This window comes from Aptenodytes forsteri, unplaced genomic scaffold (genome assembly GCF_000699145.1).
Source record: "Aptenodytes forsteri isolate BGI_AS27 unplaced genomic scaffold, ASM69914v1 Scaffold270, whole genome shotgun sequence".
Classification (NCBI taxonomy): domain Eukaryota; kingdom Metazoa; phylum Chordata; class Aves; order Sphenisciformes; family Spheniscidae; genus Aptenodytes; species Aptenodytes forsteri.
Window position 1 is genome coordinate 3981176 of NW_008794631.1, and position 19342 is coordinate 4000517.

General features: G+C 38.6%; 1 protein-coding gene across 1 annotated transcript in view; it reads left to right on the forward strand.

Annotated features, from left to right (window-relative positions):
• POU6F2 (POU class 6 homeobox 2) overlaps window positions 1–19342 on the forward strand; it is a 258012-nt gene that overhangs the window by 216440 nt on the left and 22230 nt on the right. Inside the window, exon 6 of the mRNA XM_009273492.1 lies at window positions 16402–16608. Coding sequence (XP_009271767.1) covers window positions 16402–16608 — 207 coding nt within the window. The remainder of the gene's footprint in view (window positions 1–16401; window positions 16609–19342) is intronic.

A 19342-nucleotide genomic window follows, 5' to 3' on the forward strand; every position in this document is an offset into this window, starting at 1 on the left:
AATATTATTTAAATCTGTATTCATTCCCAAATATTATGTATGCTTAGAAGGGGAGGCACATCCTCTAATTTCATTCCACATAGTCTGCTTTTGTTCAGAAATGAAACTCGAATGTTGCTCATGGGATTCTCCTCATTTTTCACCACCAAAGAGCATACTTTAGTCTGTATTGTGGATGGTGTCATTACTAGCCTATCAATAGAAACCCATAAGAATCAAATGGCCTTTCTACCCAGGGCTTGATCCACTGCACTTCAACATCCGTCGCAGGACTTGCACTGAGCGTATGGGACACAAGATAAGGTTTTTATTACAGTGTCACTTTAATAGCAACTCAAAGAAAGAAGTTGCCATCTCCACTTTGCACCTCTCCAGCCAGTCTTCTGCATGGGAGCTGTAGCTTCTTGGCAATTAACTCACTTTAATTGGTTTCTGTTTCTTCTCTAACTATGACCCTTTGGCCTTGGCTGCTGCACAGCGCTATTTATTCTTAAGCACTTGGTTTATATAAACTTTCTATCAAAATCATCCCTTTGGAAAGGAAGATATGTGATAAGGAGTTTCAATACTTGTGCTATCTTTGTTATCTCGTGGCTCACAATAGAACCTGAATCATCATAAAATTGCACCATAAGTTTGTGTTTTATATGATGAACATCTGTAAAAGAAGGGAAAAAGGAGCCAACAATTCTCCACCTGACTCTCTATCTTTAATTAAAAAAAAAAAAAAAAAAAAAAAAAAAGCCATGATTGTCATGGATAAGAGTACAAATTGGTCACTTCTAAAAAAAAGTGATGCAACTTTTTTAGGTACAAACTCATCAACATAATTCTAATGAGTTATGGTCTTTGTTGTGAGAAATGAGAAATCCTGTGGTCTCACCCTAAAGAACATTAAAAAAACATTACTGACAGGAAAGTGAAAAAGTAATATATGTCTGAATGAATATGACAACTTTTTTCTGATAGAGCAGATAGATAAATGTCACATACAAGTTTCAAAATACATTTAATTTTGCCACCACAATGGATATTCTCTTCATAAAATATATATGAATCAGGTTTGAATCATAAAACTTGACTGTGATAAACAAATGCATATTTGATAACTTTCTTCTTTTTATTTTTTTTGAGATGCTCATTTCTTTTTTGAGGTTATTTGTTGTTTACACATCTTTACGTTTTCATTTTGAGTGAAGCAGCCTGGGTGACAAATCTTACGCATGTTGAGCCTGGATGAACTTTCTTTTTAATCTGCGAAATGGGTTCCTTTTCTTTTGGGGGAGGGTTGAGGGGGAAGGTGAGGGAAGGAAGGACAGGCTGGTAGATGCACAGACTCTCTTAACTATCATGTTAGACATCACTGAGTTTTCTGAGCATCGTTCAGGATAGGGTGGTGGATGAGAAATGCATGCAAGTATTTTCGGAGCACGGGGCTGAAGGAAGAATCACGGTAGACAGAGCACTGTCTTGTACATTTTCCCCTACTGAGCAGCAGCTCTCAAACTAAAGGCCAGGTTCTCCATGTCCCAAGAGGTTAAAAAAAGACTCCCTGTTAAAAGCTACAGAGTAAATGGAAGTTTTAGGCTCCCAACAAATGCATATAGTTTGGGGGGAAAGAGGTAAAGAAGGGAGTGTCCTCTTCTTTTGCATTTTTCAGGCACAGATTCACTGGGAAAGGAGAGGGACTTTATTCTGTGCCATTGGAGCATGCCAGCATACTACCCATCCTGACAGCATGAGGGCTTCCTCTCCCTTTTCAAAACAGGGACTACCTCAACCCTTTCTTTCTCCAGCACCCAGCACATCAGGCTTCTAGTCCTTGGCTGAGCTCTTGGAGCCTGCCCTAGTGCAAGCGCTCTTGGAGACTTTATCAGCAATGAATGCAGTGGGCTTTAGAGAAGGAAATCTGTTATGCATCCAGAAGCATCCCTCAGGATTCTAGTGTTACATTTGAATCTATGTTAAAGAGTGAGGTATAATTACATTTTACTACCTCATTTATCATTTTTTTAGTATAAATTCCTGCAGCATGTGAGCAGAATTGAATGACTTTTTTTTTAATCGCTGACTTCTGATGGAAAAATAGCATTTAATCTAAATATAAAATGTGTCATTTTGACAAATTTTGTTCAGTAAAAATTCAAAGTACGGTGTCTGGATAAGATTTAAGTGTCTCATTTTTACATCTTCTGTTTGAAAATTTAGTGTGTGGGGGGGTCAAGTTTAGAAAGGTTAAAAGGAATATGAAGTATTTCAGTTTTGATCAGAATGGCTCAATCTACCCAGAACAGTTTTTTCAGATTTTTATTTCATTTTAAATTTAACTTAAGTTCTATTTTGAAGTAAAACCAAACATGAAATAACATAATTTCCCACTTTCTTTCCAGAACTACTCATGAGTCATCCACTTGGTTTGCATGGGGCTGCTCCATTGGGCAGAATGGGTTCTGTATGAACAGGGGAAAAGAGAAAGAATCCCTGCATTTTTCTAGCCACAGCTGAAACCAAAGCCTGAGATAACCAGTCAAAACCAGACCTTGGCTGTGCAGGGTACAAGTTAGCCTGAGACTATTCATAATTTAAAAAGGACTATGGGCTGCGGCTAGACCCAAACATCATCCTGTGCCTTGTTCAAGTCCCAGGGGACATTGCATTCAGGTCAGTAGATTTACTTCTGATTTTTATTAGTAGAAGTCAAATCCGAGCCAGGCCTGATAATATTATACAAGCATAGCTCCAAACTAAAACGGACTCCAGAGATAATTGGCATTATTATCAATGAATGAGAAGCCCAGAGATGAAATCTTCCTAGAAAATATTACCTGACAATTGGCAGCAGAACCACAGCAGACCGTTGAGTGCAGCAGAACCAGTGGACCATTGAGTGAAGCTCAATGGCTCTTGTAAATGTCTTATGGGATTCCAGTTATTCAGTCTGCTCCTGGCTCGTAAGATCTACACTGTGATATAATCCAGGACAGTTTCCTCTCCCTAATACTGAGGGCTAAAAAGATACAGCTATTGTGTATGTCAAGATCAAATATGTTTGCATACTAATGACTTCATCTGAATGAAGAGGGGGAAAAAAGGAACCCATTGTGGCCTGAGAGACTCAGGGGGGGTAGAACTATGAACAATAAATATTTTTGTAGTCCTTAGTACACTCAGTGTCACTATTTTGGGATATTGTGCTATCTTGGCAATTAATAATATTTCTTTTCTGTCTAGCCTCTTCCTCAAAACTTATTGGCGCTGTTCCGGTATCTTTAAGCATTCAAAAGGATCAAAGAGCTTTCATCTTTTAATGCATTTTACTGTGCTGTGCTCTGCGCAGGAAGAAATATTGATACTGTTTCAAGGGCAGTTAATATATTCAGTTCTGTCTCAGAAATGAGCACAATTCCTTGACTTATAAAATTGAAAATCTGCCATTACCCACAATTAAAATGTTCTGTGTACGAATTATACTGTGGATTTGCACTTCACTCATCCTCTTCTGCTGTAATTCACATCCACCAGGGAATCTTCTCCACTATTGCTCCAAGATTTAATAAGAAGTGCTTTACAGAGGGTTCATATTATTAAGACTTCATTGTTTTTTAAAAAATGTATTACAAGAACATTTGTAAGTACAATATGCATTTTGACAATACTTGAAACTAAATTAAATTTTGCAGTTGCTGTTTCCCCCTTTCATATCAGCTTTGTTCTCCTTTTAGACGGTTCTACTATTTTTAGTCTTATTAACTAGTATCTTGCTCCATGGTTTGATATCAGGGAGACTACTCAAAGTAAGGCAGAGCCTGAATGAAGGAAGCACCATCTGACTGTCCTTACTAATACTTTTAAATTCTCATATACTGAAGATACCTGTGGTTAAGGTTCTCTGGTTCCTTCAGGCAGTGAGTATAGTACATCACTCCGTAAGGAGCCTTCTTGCTTCATTTGGATAACTTCTGCATTAAGGCATTACATACCAGGAGAGAGAGGTGGAATCTGGCCAAGCGTGAATTGGCAAAGCCGAGGTGTGGAAGTGCTCTGGATGTTCATGGAGAGGAACATCTGGGGTAACAAGAGAAGAGAAGGGCTGTAGCTATAACTGTGAATGATGTCCTCTGAACTTGGGAAGGATCTGTTTATTCAGTGCAATTCATTGAGTTCCACTGACACCCCAGCTGCCACAGTTGCAAGAGTAAATTGTGCAAAACAATAGCTCTAGGGAAATATTTAAAATAAACTGTAAGCATAAGGGTCTCTTTTAGCATTATCGTTTCATTCTTTTCCCCAGCTTGTAGCCATGCTCTTAAACATTCTCCACAGTGTGTAAAAATGACCTTAATGTATTTTCCTTTTGTATTGGGAGTGTTTCAGTACTGATGAAAGTAAAGTAGCAACCCGTTAGTTCTTCCCTCAGGAACCTGTAATCCCAGTAAATTTTACCAGAAAGTGCAGCAGTATTATCCCACTTACAAGGCTTGGTAGAGTGCTTCACAGTCTTCAGTTATCTTAACTAAGAGGAAATATGAGAATATTACATAATATAACAAAATTTTTTTAATGACAAATAGGATTGTTGCTATTTATTGTCTACAGCACCACCATAATCATGGCCGGAATAGTGTGCTAAGGCCTGATTCTAACAGAAAAAAAAAGATGGCCTGCCCAAAATAACTTAAAATGTAAGTGTAAGACAAGTGACAAATACACAGATGGAGAAGGGATCCTGCAAACAGCTGATCTCTGCCCTTATCCTCCCCCTCCTCTGGAGTCAAGAAGGTAAAGGAGCCCCTCACCTTTGGTCCTCTGCAGGTCACCGTCAAAAAGAAAAGGAAATCTTTTTAGGACTGATACAGAGACAACATGCAAGGATAGAAAATGTTCAAAGTGTCTGTGATTCTCCACCTCCCACAGAACTGGCCTCAAGGATATGGGCTCTGCTGCCAGCAGAAGAGAAAGATGAAGTAGTTTGAATTCATATCAAAATACATAAAGAGAAATTTCAGTATGCCTGTCTGTATCAGGAGCACGTTGCTTCAGTACAGTAGCAATGTAGGTGCTAGACCTCAGGTCCACTGTTGCTTTTGATAAGAAAATCATAGTTATTTAACTCTTCCTTAAGGAAACTCATGGACCAGCCCTGAATGAAACTGATAATGAAGCTGCATGTTCTCCTCACAGGTTCATAAAACGCAGTCTCTTGCTATGTCTTCCCCAAATTTGAGAATAATTTAGTTAGATTTAACTGTCATTTTTGGAGAATTTGTTTAGTTAGGAACATCTTGAGTGTACCAGAATAAATTGATAGCCCTGAGAGGGACTCAAATCTGTATACCGCAAACAAATATATTTTGGCCAATGGAAATGGAGCAGTGACTGAATGCTGGATATTCATCCCCAGATCCATGGACAGCTACCTCCTGAGTTAAGTGCCATTGTATCAGGAGAACATTTTGTCGTGAGAGAGGTGCTAGGACCAGTCATTTGTGGTAGATACCATCGCATACACTAACTATCTGTCCAGTCATTTGTGGTAGATAGATACCATCGCATACACTAACTATCTGTATTACAGAACTTATTATTATAACTGTGATTTGTATCAGGTGGTGGCCAGAGTGGAAATTTAAGTCAAGCTGTTAAGATGTGAGCAGAACACCTTTCTTTCCCTTCTATCTGTCAGCTCAGGTGAAATGGATTAATGATGCATTTGATAATGTGAGATACTTCAGCCATTGCTCTTTCAAGCCGTGAAGCATACGCTCCCACTACTAACGTTCAAGAAAAGAACCAGTTGAGGGTATTTTCAGTGAGATAGCCACATTTGACATAAAACGCCCATACCTTTATGTGGTATCTTTTCTTGATAACTCTAAGGTAGCCTTACAAAAATTACTTAAGGCTCATAGGAGTACTGGCAGGGAGATAAATAGTATTTATACGAACATATTACAGATGGTTGAATGGAGGACTGGAGTTGTAGTGACTTTCCAAAGGTGAGCTGATTGGCAAAGCAGCGTGCTGAACCAGCAGCCATTCCAAATTTCACAAGGTAAGAAGGACTAAGTCTGGCTTATATTTGGTTGGCAAATTTTCGAGGAAGCATTGGTACTGAAGTGAACAATCAACTCTCTTTCTGATGATTGTCTGACAAGGGGAAGTTGTATTTGATCTCAGGAAGGATTTTTTTGCCCTAGAGATTCAGATATAGAATCTTGGAGTCATGACTATTTTCCATCCAAGAACTTGCATATGATCCATCTAAATTTTCCCACCTCCTTTCAGTGAAATGAATTTTTCCTTCTTGTCCTGAACGTCCACATAATTGTGCTGCATTGCAACCAAATTCCACTTTATAGGCTGCAATATTGGTTTCCATAGTGAGGATCCACTGTAGGGAGGAAGTCCAGAATGGTTCGTTCCACCATAGTCATACTGGTGATTTTGGTAGTCTGAAAATCTCCTGTTGAAGAACTGCATGCACTGTAAAATTTAAAAGTGTTTCAGTAGTATATTTGTCTGGCCAGGTGCAAAGGTTTGCACAGTTATTTACCTCAGCCTTGTTTTGAGCTTTTGTAGACTATCACGTTCAAAGTTACAACTCTTAATTAATAAAACCAACAGTTTTATCTTTTATTTAACTAAAGTGCGAATCATCTAAAACCATAGAAACATCAGCTGAAGTAGGGCATGACTTTGTATTTAAAAGAATGTCTTGTTGCACTGGTGCAACGTTGAAGTGATGGCATGACAGACAGCTACTGTGTCATCCATAGCCATTGCATCTGGGCAGCAAGCTCAAGATTTATAACAGTATTTGGAGAAATATGATTGTATAACAACAATGTTGAGTATCATTGCTACTGATTGATTGCAATATCTATTAGCCTTCTTGTAGTGAATTTTGGCTAAATCTGAAATGATTGCATGAATCAGCATGCCTAACTAATTTCACCTTTAAGACTTACAGACTGGGAAATCTGCTGATCACTGATAAATATTTTATATAGTGTACGTAATTTGATAGTGAGAAGATGAGAGTAGATTATTCAAGAATATATTGATGGCCTAGAAATTCTTTGACCTTTAATCTGATTAAAGAACTGTGGTCCTAAAGATTGCATCTGAAGATTATTTGATGGTTAATGATTTCAGTCCAGTTTATCATGGAGAAGTGTCCAAGAAAACACACATTGGTATTCTAAGCAGACAAGTCAAGGCTAGAATAAAACATCATTAAGCCTTCAAAGTCGTTTGTCCAGAATACAATTCTGTTTCCTCAGGAAATTTCATCAGAGAAAATTAAAAAGAAAAATAACTCTTTGAGGATTGCAAATTTAACATATATTTGCAAGACCATAATACTTCTGGTGGAATAACTTTCTCAGGAATGGCATCACACGATAAAGGAGTGACAGCAGTGACTGCCTACTGAAGGCGGTTAAGAGCATGCCATATCCTTAATCCAGTTTATCTATGCAAAACAAGTTGAAAGGAGTAACTAGAGAAAGAAATTAAAATAGAGCACCAAAAATTCTCCTGCTCACCCAGACACAGACATTGACAATAGTGTGCAACGTCCCTTTTTTCAAAGGGTAATATTACAACTCGAAAAATTACAACAGCACTATTTCGGTGAGAACTGTTGTGGCAGTACAGAATGCTGATCTTGTTCATATCTACGCAAGATTATGTCTCAATAGCAGCTCTTATTTAAAAACCACAGGATCAAAGAGCAATTACTAAATCCTGCCTCATTCTGGCTCCCGACCTCTAGATAGCATCTCTGTAGTAGGCCAGTGCAGTCCAATACAACACCAAGTAGCAGAGTTAGTTCCAAACAAGCCGATAATGTCGCCATAGCATGGAAGCAACCTAATCACATTGGCACGCATTATGCTTGGCCTACTTAGGCTTGCTGAGAAAGGGCAATTTGTTTCCCAAGCTAGCCTTGAATAGCTCAGCATGACATGTATTGCAAAGTGTAGGGATGCCTACGTTTTCTTCTGCCTTATGTCCAGTATGTTAGATTCTGATATGGCTGTAAGCAAGTCCACTCTTTATGCTATGAGGGAGAAGTAGTAGTAAATATTTTTATTATGTTAAAGTCCAAGAGAGACAATCCTTGTCCTAAATTGTTTGCAATCTAAAGACACAAAGTAATGGTAGGATTTGCGGATGTAATGCATATACTTCTTTCGCCACAGCAATACAAAGCTCGGAAAGGTTGAGAAATTTTATTTCGGAGCAGGGATTTCTTGTCTCCGAGATGCTTGATACTTAGTTGAGATCAAAATCTTCAGAGAAGCCAAAGTAGCAATGATACTTCTGTTAGGCAATTATGAAAATCTCAGCCTGCATGAAAAGAAAGTAGAGGTGAATGAATAATTACCAAAATATTTTCATTGTAATTAAATCTAGAAATTCCTGCTGGTGGCTCAGTCCCGTTGTATTTACTTCCTGAGAAAATGAATACCATTACTTTTTGTTCTCAAGAGTATTTACAGGAAAAAAGATACCAAAACCACACATACAGAAGTGTATTTGCATGTATACACCCTACAAGGATCTGCACAGCAATCAGGGAGCTGGTTGTGGTTTGGAAGACAAGCAGTCAAATGCTAAAAACAGTAAGTTGTGACTTCTTTTTGTGTTCATCAAACATTATTAGAAATTATGGCTATTTTGTCATAACAGTTCTGTTATGACATTATTGGCTGTTTTGTCATAACATAGTATCATGGACCTTTTGTCGTAACAAACAAAAATATTGCTAAAATATTTTATACAAGTCATCCATCAAATAATTTTAAATAATGAACACTTTCATAAGAATCTAGCTAGCTGATTTTCAGAAATGCTCGGGACCTGTGAATCTAATTAAAATCAACAGGTGCTTTGCCTAACTCAGAGAATTGTGACCTCTAAGGGTCCTTATGCCTGATTTAATTCTTGATTTTAAAAGGAAACTAAATCTGATAAGTAGATTGCTTAGAAAGGGAATTCAGCAGACACTCAACATAATTTTTAATCTTTAATTTGGTAATTATATATCTTTAGATTTTTGTAAAGAGAAAATGTTATGTTGTGTTATTTGGGATGTTTGATAAAAGACACATTCTTTTTTATGACTGTATACACGTCCCTGCTAACAGAACATGACAGTATTTGCTTGAGAAAAATTTTACCACATAATTCCTACAGTGATGACAAATAAAGTCCTGTGTAGTTTGATGTTAGTATACAAACATTATTTTCTAAAAACTAAAGCACTGAGAAAGTCAGGCAGAATGTCAGACTCAATGTTCCATTATGATGCTTACAAACACTATACCATCCAATATATCGTATGATATGTGAACAATATTTAACCTTGAAAATTATAATTCCTTACATGAAATGGTGACTCAGAAGTACAGTTTCATAGGTGCCTGTTTCTAGTATCACTATTTGATGCCTTGTTCTCAAAATAGCATTTTGTTGTGCCAGGTTTTTGAGTTCTCATCAGGAAATACAATGCAGCAAAGGGAATTTGTAAGCTTTACATAAATTAATACTGCTTTTACTTCGAAAGACACAGGCAGCCTTAGCTTCCTCCTGCTTTGAGGTTCAAGAATCATATTGTTGTTACTCCAAAGAACCAGACGAAGTAGCGTTTCTTTCAGAAGTAGTCTGCAAATGGAGCTTGTATTCATGCTTCCAGTTTTTCAGTGTGTAGATTGGTAGTATATATAGTACAGTGTATATAAATAGCTGGGTTTATTGATATTGGTAGATAATAAATCATGTATATATATAAAAAAAAATTAAAATATGTGTCTATGTGCTTATAATTTATATAGGTAGTGTATATATATATGTGTGCTTAACAAAGGGGCAGCTGCACAGAGGCTGAAGAATCCTGTGCAGATTCTCATTATTCTGTCCTTTCCTCAGTCATTTTCTCCTTAGATTATCTCCTTAAAGTAGCTTGTGCTGATACAGTGACCATACAAGAAGGAACATATCTGTGAACAGAAGCAGCTTCTGAACGAAATTTGCAAAACTGTAGAAAATGAACCAAATCATAAACACTGTCCTGTGTGCTGTAGGTGGTATGACTGCTGGAGTTAAATTAGCTTTTGGCCCTGTAAAACTAGAAAAAATGAGTTTAAACGTACTGGTATCATACAACACAAGCCAAAGCGGGCTTTCATTTCAGATTATATTCTGAGGACTAGGAAATGAAGATGAGTGAAGCATATTTAAATCAGCAAACATTCACTCAAATAGTGATTTTTTTGGCTCACTACATAAGAGTAAGACTTTCATGCATTCTGTTCATAGTTTGAGATGTTAAATTAGCTTACGTGTATATGGTGGTTTGCTCCATTTTACTGAAAAATTTTTCTGTTGCTCCTTTTACTTTTTCCCTGTTTTTCTATTTTATTTTTATATTGTTCTTCCGTTGTTCAAAACTGAATAATTAACTTTCAATATTTAAAGGGCTGTGACATTGATAAACTCAGAGAGACATTGATTTTGATGATACTACTGAAAAAACTTAACATTTCCTTTTCGTAGTTAAAGACATTTTTCAGATGAAATGGCACTATTTGCTTTACGTCAGCCCTGGCTGACAACCTAGTGTAGTCAGTCTTTGATTTTACTTAGCCTTTTCACAGCAGAAACAAAGACCATTGTTGAACCATCCAGTTGGCTACAGTTTGTAATATTCCTTTGGTTGTGCTAGGAAAACAGTGAAGCAAGGCAGCATCCCTGTATCTGATGAGGTGAGAGGGGGAAGAACTTAAAAAACTGTTGTATGCTTCATTTTAGAGCATCATAGTAACTTCAGCTAATGTCAAAACGCAATTGGTTTATTAGGAGCCATGAGAAAAGACTCACTGCTGGGAAATCAGCAATTAGTCCTTCATACAGTTATGCAAAATCTGATTTTACATCTGCAGCGCAAATGGGGCTACAATTAGACATTTACCCCCAGAAGTTCTGAGCAGTCGCTCAGCTTCTGCCTGCAGTTTCAGCTTGTGAGTTACAACTAAGTAATCCACAAAGGCAATTAAATATGAAGATGCGTTGTCAGTCAAGAAAGGATAAGAATGGATTTTATTTTTTATGTTATTCTTTCTTAAGGATCTGTTATTTAAGGGATAATTTTTAAGGGATCAGATGTTTTTATTTCATTTCTAAGAAGAAACCTTTACTGAGCAAGGCAAGGGACCAAAATCTGTTTAATGGTACAATAGTGACTAGCACTTCAGTTTATCAGTGCTAGGACATTACCCTGCCATTGGGGGGTAACACTCACAGATATTGTTGATATGCTGAGGGTTTGGGATTTTTCCCCTCCACGGACAGCTCCATTCCTTGGGATTTTACCTTCACTTTAATTGTGTGTTTATTCTTTCATTGCAGATGAATTTACAGTTTGCAGGACTATGTAGGCAAAGACCGCTGAGCCCACAGATGGTATGTAGGAGCACATCAACAAATTAACTTCATGTGCAAGCCAAGCCTTACAACTTTATTTCTTATAAATAACACTTAATCGCAGAAGTTGTCTTGGCAATGGCAGATTCAAGGTGTAAGATTTGAGAGGCCTGATCTCAGATATCTTGAAATCCTAGGATGCTAAAATGACACTTACAGATTAATCAATTGAAAATATTCAGATGCTCTTAAAAATCACCCTGAATTTCCTTTGAAGTTAGAAACAAATCATTGATTTTTAAAATTTAGTTAACATTGGGAAGCATAAAAAACTAAATTAACGTCTGTAAAAACTGCTCTCTAAGCACCTCAGGATGCAATTGATGTATCTATTAATCCATAAACAAAAAAGAAAGAATCTTGCTGAATACTTGAAGTGAAAATCTGACTCCACTAAGGCTTCTGGCCAGAATTACAGTCTTGGTGTGTTAATTTGAGGTGGACCAAAGCCCTGTCTCTGTAAAAAAGCTGAGGTCTGAATTTACATTAAATATGTCAGTACGATTTCCAGTGTCACATCTGCACTACGTTTTGTGCCTGTATCTGGAACCTGTACCTCAGACAGATACAACCAGGTGTAATTTATTTTAATCAACAGCGCTCTGCAGATTACTGTGCTTGACTCCCTTAGAGGTTATGGAGCACTGACAAGGGGGTCCCTTGAATTAACCCTTGGACTTTCAAAACTGTCTGTTTGTTGTTTTGCATACACCTGTTTTGCAGCTCCTCTGTGAATGCTTAACACTTGCTTTCAGTTGTATGAGGTATAAAAGGAATTGTAAAAGTCACGTGCATAGTGTAAAAAACCCCAAAACTTTTTAAATTATATTTTTGTAGCATGAGGACTTTTAGGGATGTGTTTGTTTTCTCAAGAATGTGTTTGACAGGTGGGTTCGTTTATGAATTTGAGTCCAAACATTGACCGAGTAAAAAGCCTCTTCTGCTATGTCTCAGAGAAGTTGTGGATGCCCCCTCCCTGGAAGTGTTCAAGGTCAGGCTGGATGGGGCTTTAAGCAACCTGATCTAGTGAAAGATGTCCCCGCCCATGGCAGGGGGGTTGAACTACATGATCTTTAAAAGCTCTCTTCCAACCCAAACTATTCTGTGATTTTGTGATTCTATAAGTATCTTGTGGGATAAGTGCCTGTCACGTGCTATTCCTGAACTGTCCTTGAATATAATCTGAAATAGCAGCAGTTGCTAGAAAGGAGCAATGCCTCCCCAGTAGGGAAATCACTGGCAATTAAATAGTCTGTACTGTGACACGCCAGTGTCTCAAGCCCATGGCATGGTCTTGTTTTATTTCTTCAGAAAATTTAAATGTATCAAAACCATAAATTGTCTTCATAAAGTGCCAGCTTTCATGATACTTCTACAGGACAGATTAGCAAGGCCCAACCAATCCTCTAATTCCAAAATTAGAGGAAGAGGGATCTGGCCCAGCATCAGGACAGTCACACAAGGTTTGAGGGGGGGATCCAGTTTCAGTACTCCTCCCTATGTGTGAATCAGAGTGCTGTTAGGATATTTAGGGGAGGGTACTTGGAGAAGGGGGAACTTGAAAGGGGAAACTTGTATCTGAGTTTAGCCATATCAAAGATTCATGCCATAAAGAGTAGCCCTGTTGGTTAACTAGAAACAAGTGGATGTCTTGTTTTTAACCAGACAAGATTTTACTTTATTTTGGTATAAAATGGAAAAACAAATCTTGAAATCTCAGTAAGTTTAAGAAAGTGGGAAGACTGTTTCCCATTCAGATTTACCCTTGGCTCCTACGGTAACACCCCTGAGGGCATTTGTTCATTTGTCCTTCTGGAACACCTCTCCCAGCTGTGTTTTCCCTGCTCCATTTCTGGTTGTGTGCATGTACAGCACGCCATGTACAGAATGGTGTGTGACACACATTAATACATATAGATAGCCTTCTGCTTCTGACCTTACAAACTGTCCACTTCAGCACTGTCATTCTATAAAATGTCCAACTGCAGTCCAAGAAATGCATTTTAAATGTGAATGCAAACATTTCTATTACTGATAACACCAGCACAGCATTTTTTGCTTTGCTGGGATTAGGACCTTGATAGTTAAAGTTACATTGGAATAATGACACTCCAAGGTCACGTCCTTTACTGACATGGCAAAGGAAGGAGAGGCCTTTGCTATGTTTCTGCTGATAAAATTAAGAAGGATTATTCCTTGTGTTTGGTGAGATACGTTAAAAGTGAAAGAATATATTTGTGACCCATAAATATTTTAGGTCACCAAAAACTGGGAGAAATTTACATGTTGCACTGCATGAAAGTTGTATTCAATTCGCGCTGAAAGTCAGATTTTAGAAAACACTCTGAAATCTGATAATGGTGTAAATAAATGCCTCCGTCCTCAGTGAACAGCCATCTTCTCACATGAACAGTAAAGCAGCTGCAGTTCAGCTAGGGACACCTTAAAAAAAAAAAACGAAAGTACTGTGATCTGCAGAGAGAAACTCGCAGGCAATTCCAGCTTAGAAGGCTAACTCTCCAAATCACAACCTCTGTCTGAATATGCTCCATCGTGCTTCACTTTCATGCTCGGTAAAATGGGGGTATTAATCTTTATTGATCTGTCTACCTTTTAGGAATGCATTAAGGAGAACTTAAATGATATCTTTACAGTGTTTTGAACAGGTTTGATATATGCAGCTCTTACAATACATCTTAATAGGTGGGCTTGCCATTTTACCAGGTCCTCCCACAGGAGAGCTTTTCTTTCTGGTTCTCTGGTCTTCCCATCCAAACTTCTTCTAACTGGGCGAGTTTGGTAAATTGATGATGACTTCAGCGCTTACCACCTGTTAGCTGAGCTGCCGCAGCTAACCAAGTGCACACTTTTCCCTCAAGGAGTTGGTTTAAGTTGTCACGTTGTACTTTCCAGTTGAACCTACCTAGAGGCACACCGTCGGGCTGTGACTGCTGAAGGAGCAGTCACTCATTAGGACACTGTCACTTGATTGAGTCATATCTTAGCCTAATAATGGAAGGAAGAGGGTGATCCTCTGACGAGAGCCTCAGGCCCTTCCAGCTGTGCCTGAGTTAGTTGGATGTCATTGCATGATGCTTTCTTGAGGATGGATTTTCTGGGGTTGTTGTGTATCGCCTCTGGTGATTTAAATATGCAGAGGTCTTCGCAGATCCCTGCTATTCTTCACAGCACAGTTCATACATGTATCCTTTTTATATCTTTAGCAAGAGATTCAGAGTTGTTCCTCCACTTTTGCACTCTCAGAAAGTAACTTAGTGGTCTGCCCACAAAGTCACTGATGTTTTCACTAAACAGTTATTTTAGAGCTAATTTTACACTGTATTGTACAGTTCCCATTGATACAATGTAAATTAATTGTTGAAATCAATAGGAACTTTATATGTTTGTTTTGGAGACAAATTTGCCTTCAAGTTTCATTAGAAACACTTTAGCCATTTAGTCATGAGGAAACTAGTCTTATGACTAGTGTTGTCTATCCTTCTCTCCCTCTTTCCATCCATCCATCTCTCCATACCTACCTAATGGATTTGAAACAGCCGACCAATTTCAACAAAATTTATCGGAAATAAGGAGATCTAAAAAGATGATTAAGCTCCTAAGTGGAATGAGAATCAGCAGACAGACTGAGGAAAGCTACCCTGTTACTATCCCCACTGAGGAAAAAGAGGGAGAACTCAGCCATAATCTACCCTATTTCTCAGCAACCAAGTAGGTCTACACTAGTCAATGTATGTGATAAGGGGGACAGGGCAACTGGGATCATACTGGTGGGGGACCACAGGGACATGCAGTGTGGTGGATGTTGAGGATAAAGAGGAGGAAGCAAGGCTTCTGGAGAGGGAAGACTGGAAGCCTTACAATTGGATAGATGTTTTCTGGGGGGCTGTGATAGAGAAAGTCAGAGGAGACATGGTGAAGGAAATAGAGATGTGGTTTGCTTTTTTTTTTTTTTACTTTTCCTGTTGCAATAATCCTATGACTTCATTTGTTGTTGTTTGCAAAAAAAAAAAAAAAGTTTGGTTTTATTCACAAGTTTAATCAGAAGTTTGTTTCAGATGCTCTAATACTTGTAAAAAGAGTCTTCCAATAGCATAACTTTCTTCAACCTAGCAGCTTATTGACTGACAAGCTTTCTTATAGTATCTGTTTGACATCTCATCCTAATATTAGTTTTACAGGCACGTTCACATTTTAGGAAATCACTGTATTCTCAAATCTGAGATGTCACAAGTGTCTCCTTCTGCAAGTACTTGCCCCAGAAATGTTAGCTAAAATGTTTTATCTAAAAGCAGCCCTCCCCTTGTGTTGTACTACTTATTTGTCATCCAAAAGCAGCTGCATTTTTATGAACATATCTTAATAAGCCATGTCCTCAAAGGCACCAGTATCTCTTTGTTCCTCCCTGAGATTGTATGGGAGTAATAAGTGGTCATCTAGAGTACTAGGTATCAGTAAATCAAGGAAAATGACACAAGCACCTCAGTTCACAGTTAATAACATTGTACGGATGAGTTGTAGAAAGCAAGACAAACAGACTGATATTTGCATCTATTTCATTCTGTGTTCAAATGAGAGGTGGGAGCAAAGCATCATCCAGGGGCCAGAGCGTGGCCCAGCATTTGTTACATACACTCTCAGCCGCAGCAGATTTGTTGGGAATGACAGTGGACGGTGGTAAAACGTACAGGTGATATGTGATGCGACAAATGAGTTTGAAAGTCCTCATCACCTCAGTAAAGGAACAGTTGTTTCCCACCCTCAGCCTGTCATATCTGTCTCTCGGTGCTTATTTCACCTAAGTTTGATTTAACACACATAAAACAAGTAATTATGTGTGGCAAGTATATGCAGCATGTGTGCATTTTCCCTTTCTATGTCATTTATCTCCAGATTATTGGAACAATCCCACTGATGCCTAATCCAGTCCCCTCCAGCCAGGCGGCAGGTGGAGCTCAGGGACTTCAGGTGCAGCCGATAACTCCACAGTTATTGACCAACGCCCAGGGTCAGATCATCGCTACCGTCATCGGCAACCAGATACTCCCAGTGATCAATACCCAGGGAATAACACTATCACCGCTCAAACCAGGCCAGCAGGTAAAGTGTCTGTAGCCTGAATGATTATCAAAACAGATGCGCAGAAATCTTCTACTCCTCCTGGACTTTCTCATGGCCTTTCTGAAAACTCCCACTTCTTTATCATTTTTAATAACAAAAGATGAATTCTACCCTATGTAGTATATTAGTGCATACTATATATGTAGTTATAATATAATGTCATATTATATAATTTATTTATACATTCGGGGGTTATCCAGTTATTCTTTTTTTTCTTTTAAAGGTCAATATAGGGCCAACTGAGAAATTTTCTGCAGCGAAAGCACAGTAGGAATGTGAGACAGGAGAGGCCCATCTGGCCTATAAAGTTCAGTTCCTTGGTTAGTGGTCACCCAGTAGACTGGGGTTTGAAATGTTTTGGAACGTGCAAAGAAAACAAAGAAAAATATAAAAACTTACTAGTCGTCTTCGCTGGAAAATCAGATATGATTATGCATATTTGCATAGACAGAAAGTATTTTTAGGGAAATTATTATTCAGTGTAAGGCACCAAGTAGTTCACAGACTTCAGGATGGGTGCAGCAACTTCACTGAGGTCTGAAAAGATTTCTGTAGTTCTTTTTATTGTACTCTAAATTCAAATTCATTAGTTTTGTCTACATCTGTAGAGCAAAGAATTGTAGTGCCACCTTTTTTCTCCAAACGAGAGGAAATTGAGGATGGAAAAGACATTAAATGTGATTACCAAAAAGGTACTTATAAAAGTGTCACTCACTTAAATGTTCAGCTTAGCATTCCTCTTGCTGGTAGTGCTTGGTTTGCTAGTCCTGCCTACACCTCCAGTCGCAGGTAGCAGCCTTTTGTATGTTTCTGAGAATCTCAGGGCCCCCTGAACTCCAAACTGATGATTTTTTTTTTTTTTTTTTTTTAATTTAGAAGTAGAGAGCCAATGGATCTGTAGGGTGACTTTTTTGTTTGTTTTGAAAATGTTTCACATCCAAGTGGTTACATACTCTGTTTTCCATCCTATCCTCTGTGGTATCTAGCAGAGACATTTTCCAAAGCGCTTGTCATTTATCTAACTCTATTTTCTTTAATGGGAGCAGACTTATACTACTGGCAAGTGCTTTTGCAATTGTTGCATGTACATGGTTTCAAACAAAGTGGGATGGATGGGAGTTCAGGCTTTGTCTTCTCCAGCACGGGAAAACCTGACAATGGAATAAGAAACTCAGCAGTTTACATTTGGTTTCCTGGGGGGGTGTGGGGTGGGGTGTTTCTTTTTGAGTCAGTCCCCTGAAGAGATTAAATCTTTCCCTCCTTTATGGGGGAGGCTCTCAAAAAGCATAGCAATCCTGAGATCCCATTTGAAACTCGTGAAATTTAGAAGTAAAGAGGAGGATAGGGGTCCTGTATTATTCCCTGAGACCTTCTCACCTGCAGAGCAACGCACCTTCTGAGTCCTGCAGCAAAGCAACATCTTCCAGGCAACATCCGCCAGTAATATCAGCAGGCAGAGAGGGGACAGAGGTGTGACCTTTCTCTGCACAGCTAGTGGCACTGGGATCACATAAAGGGACAAACTGCTGCTGAAGGCTCCAGCTTGCTACATGAGCAGTGGTTCAAGGTAGAAAGTCACTGTTTAGCCATATTGTGCTGTATTGTACTGGTTCACCCAGCTGGCAGAGATCATCAGTCAGCAGAGCTGTGGTTATGTCCAAGAGCAAAAGGTGTGCCCCATATTGTGCTGGTCTGCCCAGCAGTGCTATGTAGGTAGAAAACATTATTTTGCCAAGATCAGTTTCTCAGGATTCAGCCTGTGCCTCTCACACAGAGCCCTGAGGTCCCAGGGATTGCAGGAAGGGCCACCAAACAACCCAGAGCCTCCTTACCTACATCTGTTGGAGCCTGATCAAGACAGTATTTTTGATCGGGGTGGGGGAAGTAGTGCAAATACTATATGAAAAAATAGTACACATTATCATTTTTATAGGAACCGCAGAAAATTATTTCTATGTATTTGTGCTCCCTCTACTGGCTGTTCTGCTTTTACTGAAGGAAGTCACAGGAAATTTTGCCATTGATTTCAGTGGGAGCAGAAAAGAGGTATGAGAGCCAGATTCCTCATAGGAATAATGCCGATGGACAGTCAAAAGCAATTGAGCTAGTACTATGCAAATTGCCATATCATTTGAAAAGTAACTAAAATTACACAAAGTATAAGGAGATCCTGAATTTATCGTATTGCCTGGATAAAGACTTAGCCAAACTGTAGTGTTTGGCTAATGATAGCATATTTAGTCATAAGTTTAAAACCTTGTTTTCAGAAGAACTGAGTGCTCTAACTCAGAGGGCTCAGCAGGAATTCAAAATATTTTTGAAAATGGTGTCACACGGCATTTGGTGTCTTGTAATTTGATGAAAGAAGTTTCAGAAGAGGGAAAGAAGAGTACAAAACAAGTTTGGGAAAAGTTTTGAGAATGTCGTGAAGAAATAAATGAGGAAATAAATAATGTAGTAAAATGTTCCAGTTACAGATGATCCTGGTTTAACTTTCAACTTGTCACTTCCTTGGAAATGAAGTACTGCAGGAGAAAGAGAGGTGATTGCAGGCAATGATAGTAAGCTGCTGCTTGTTAGCTGAGTCACAATAATTGAACCTGTGTAGCCTGTTTCAGTTGCTAAGTAATGCATGCTAGTGCTTACTTTTTGCCTGAAGACTGAAGTCTTAAATGCCTCAGATAGATCCTGGTTTTAGTCAGCTTTATTTAGG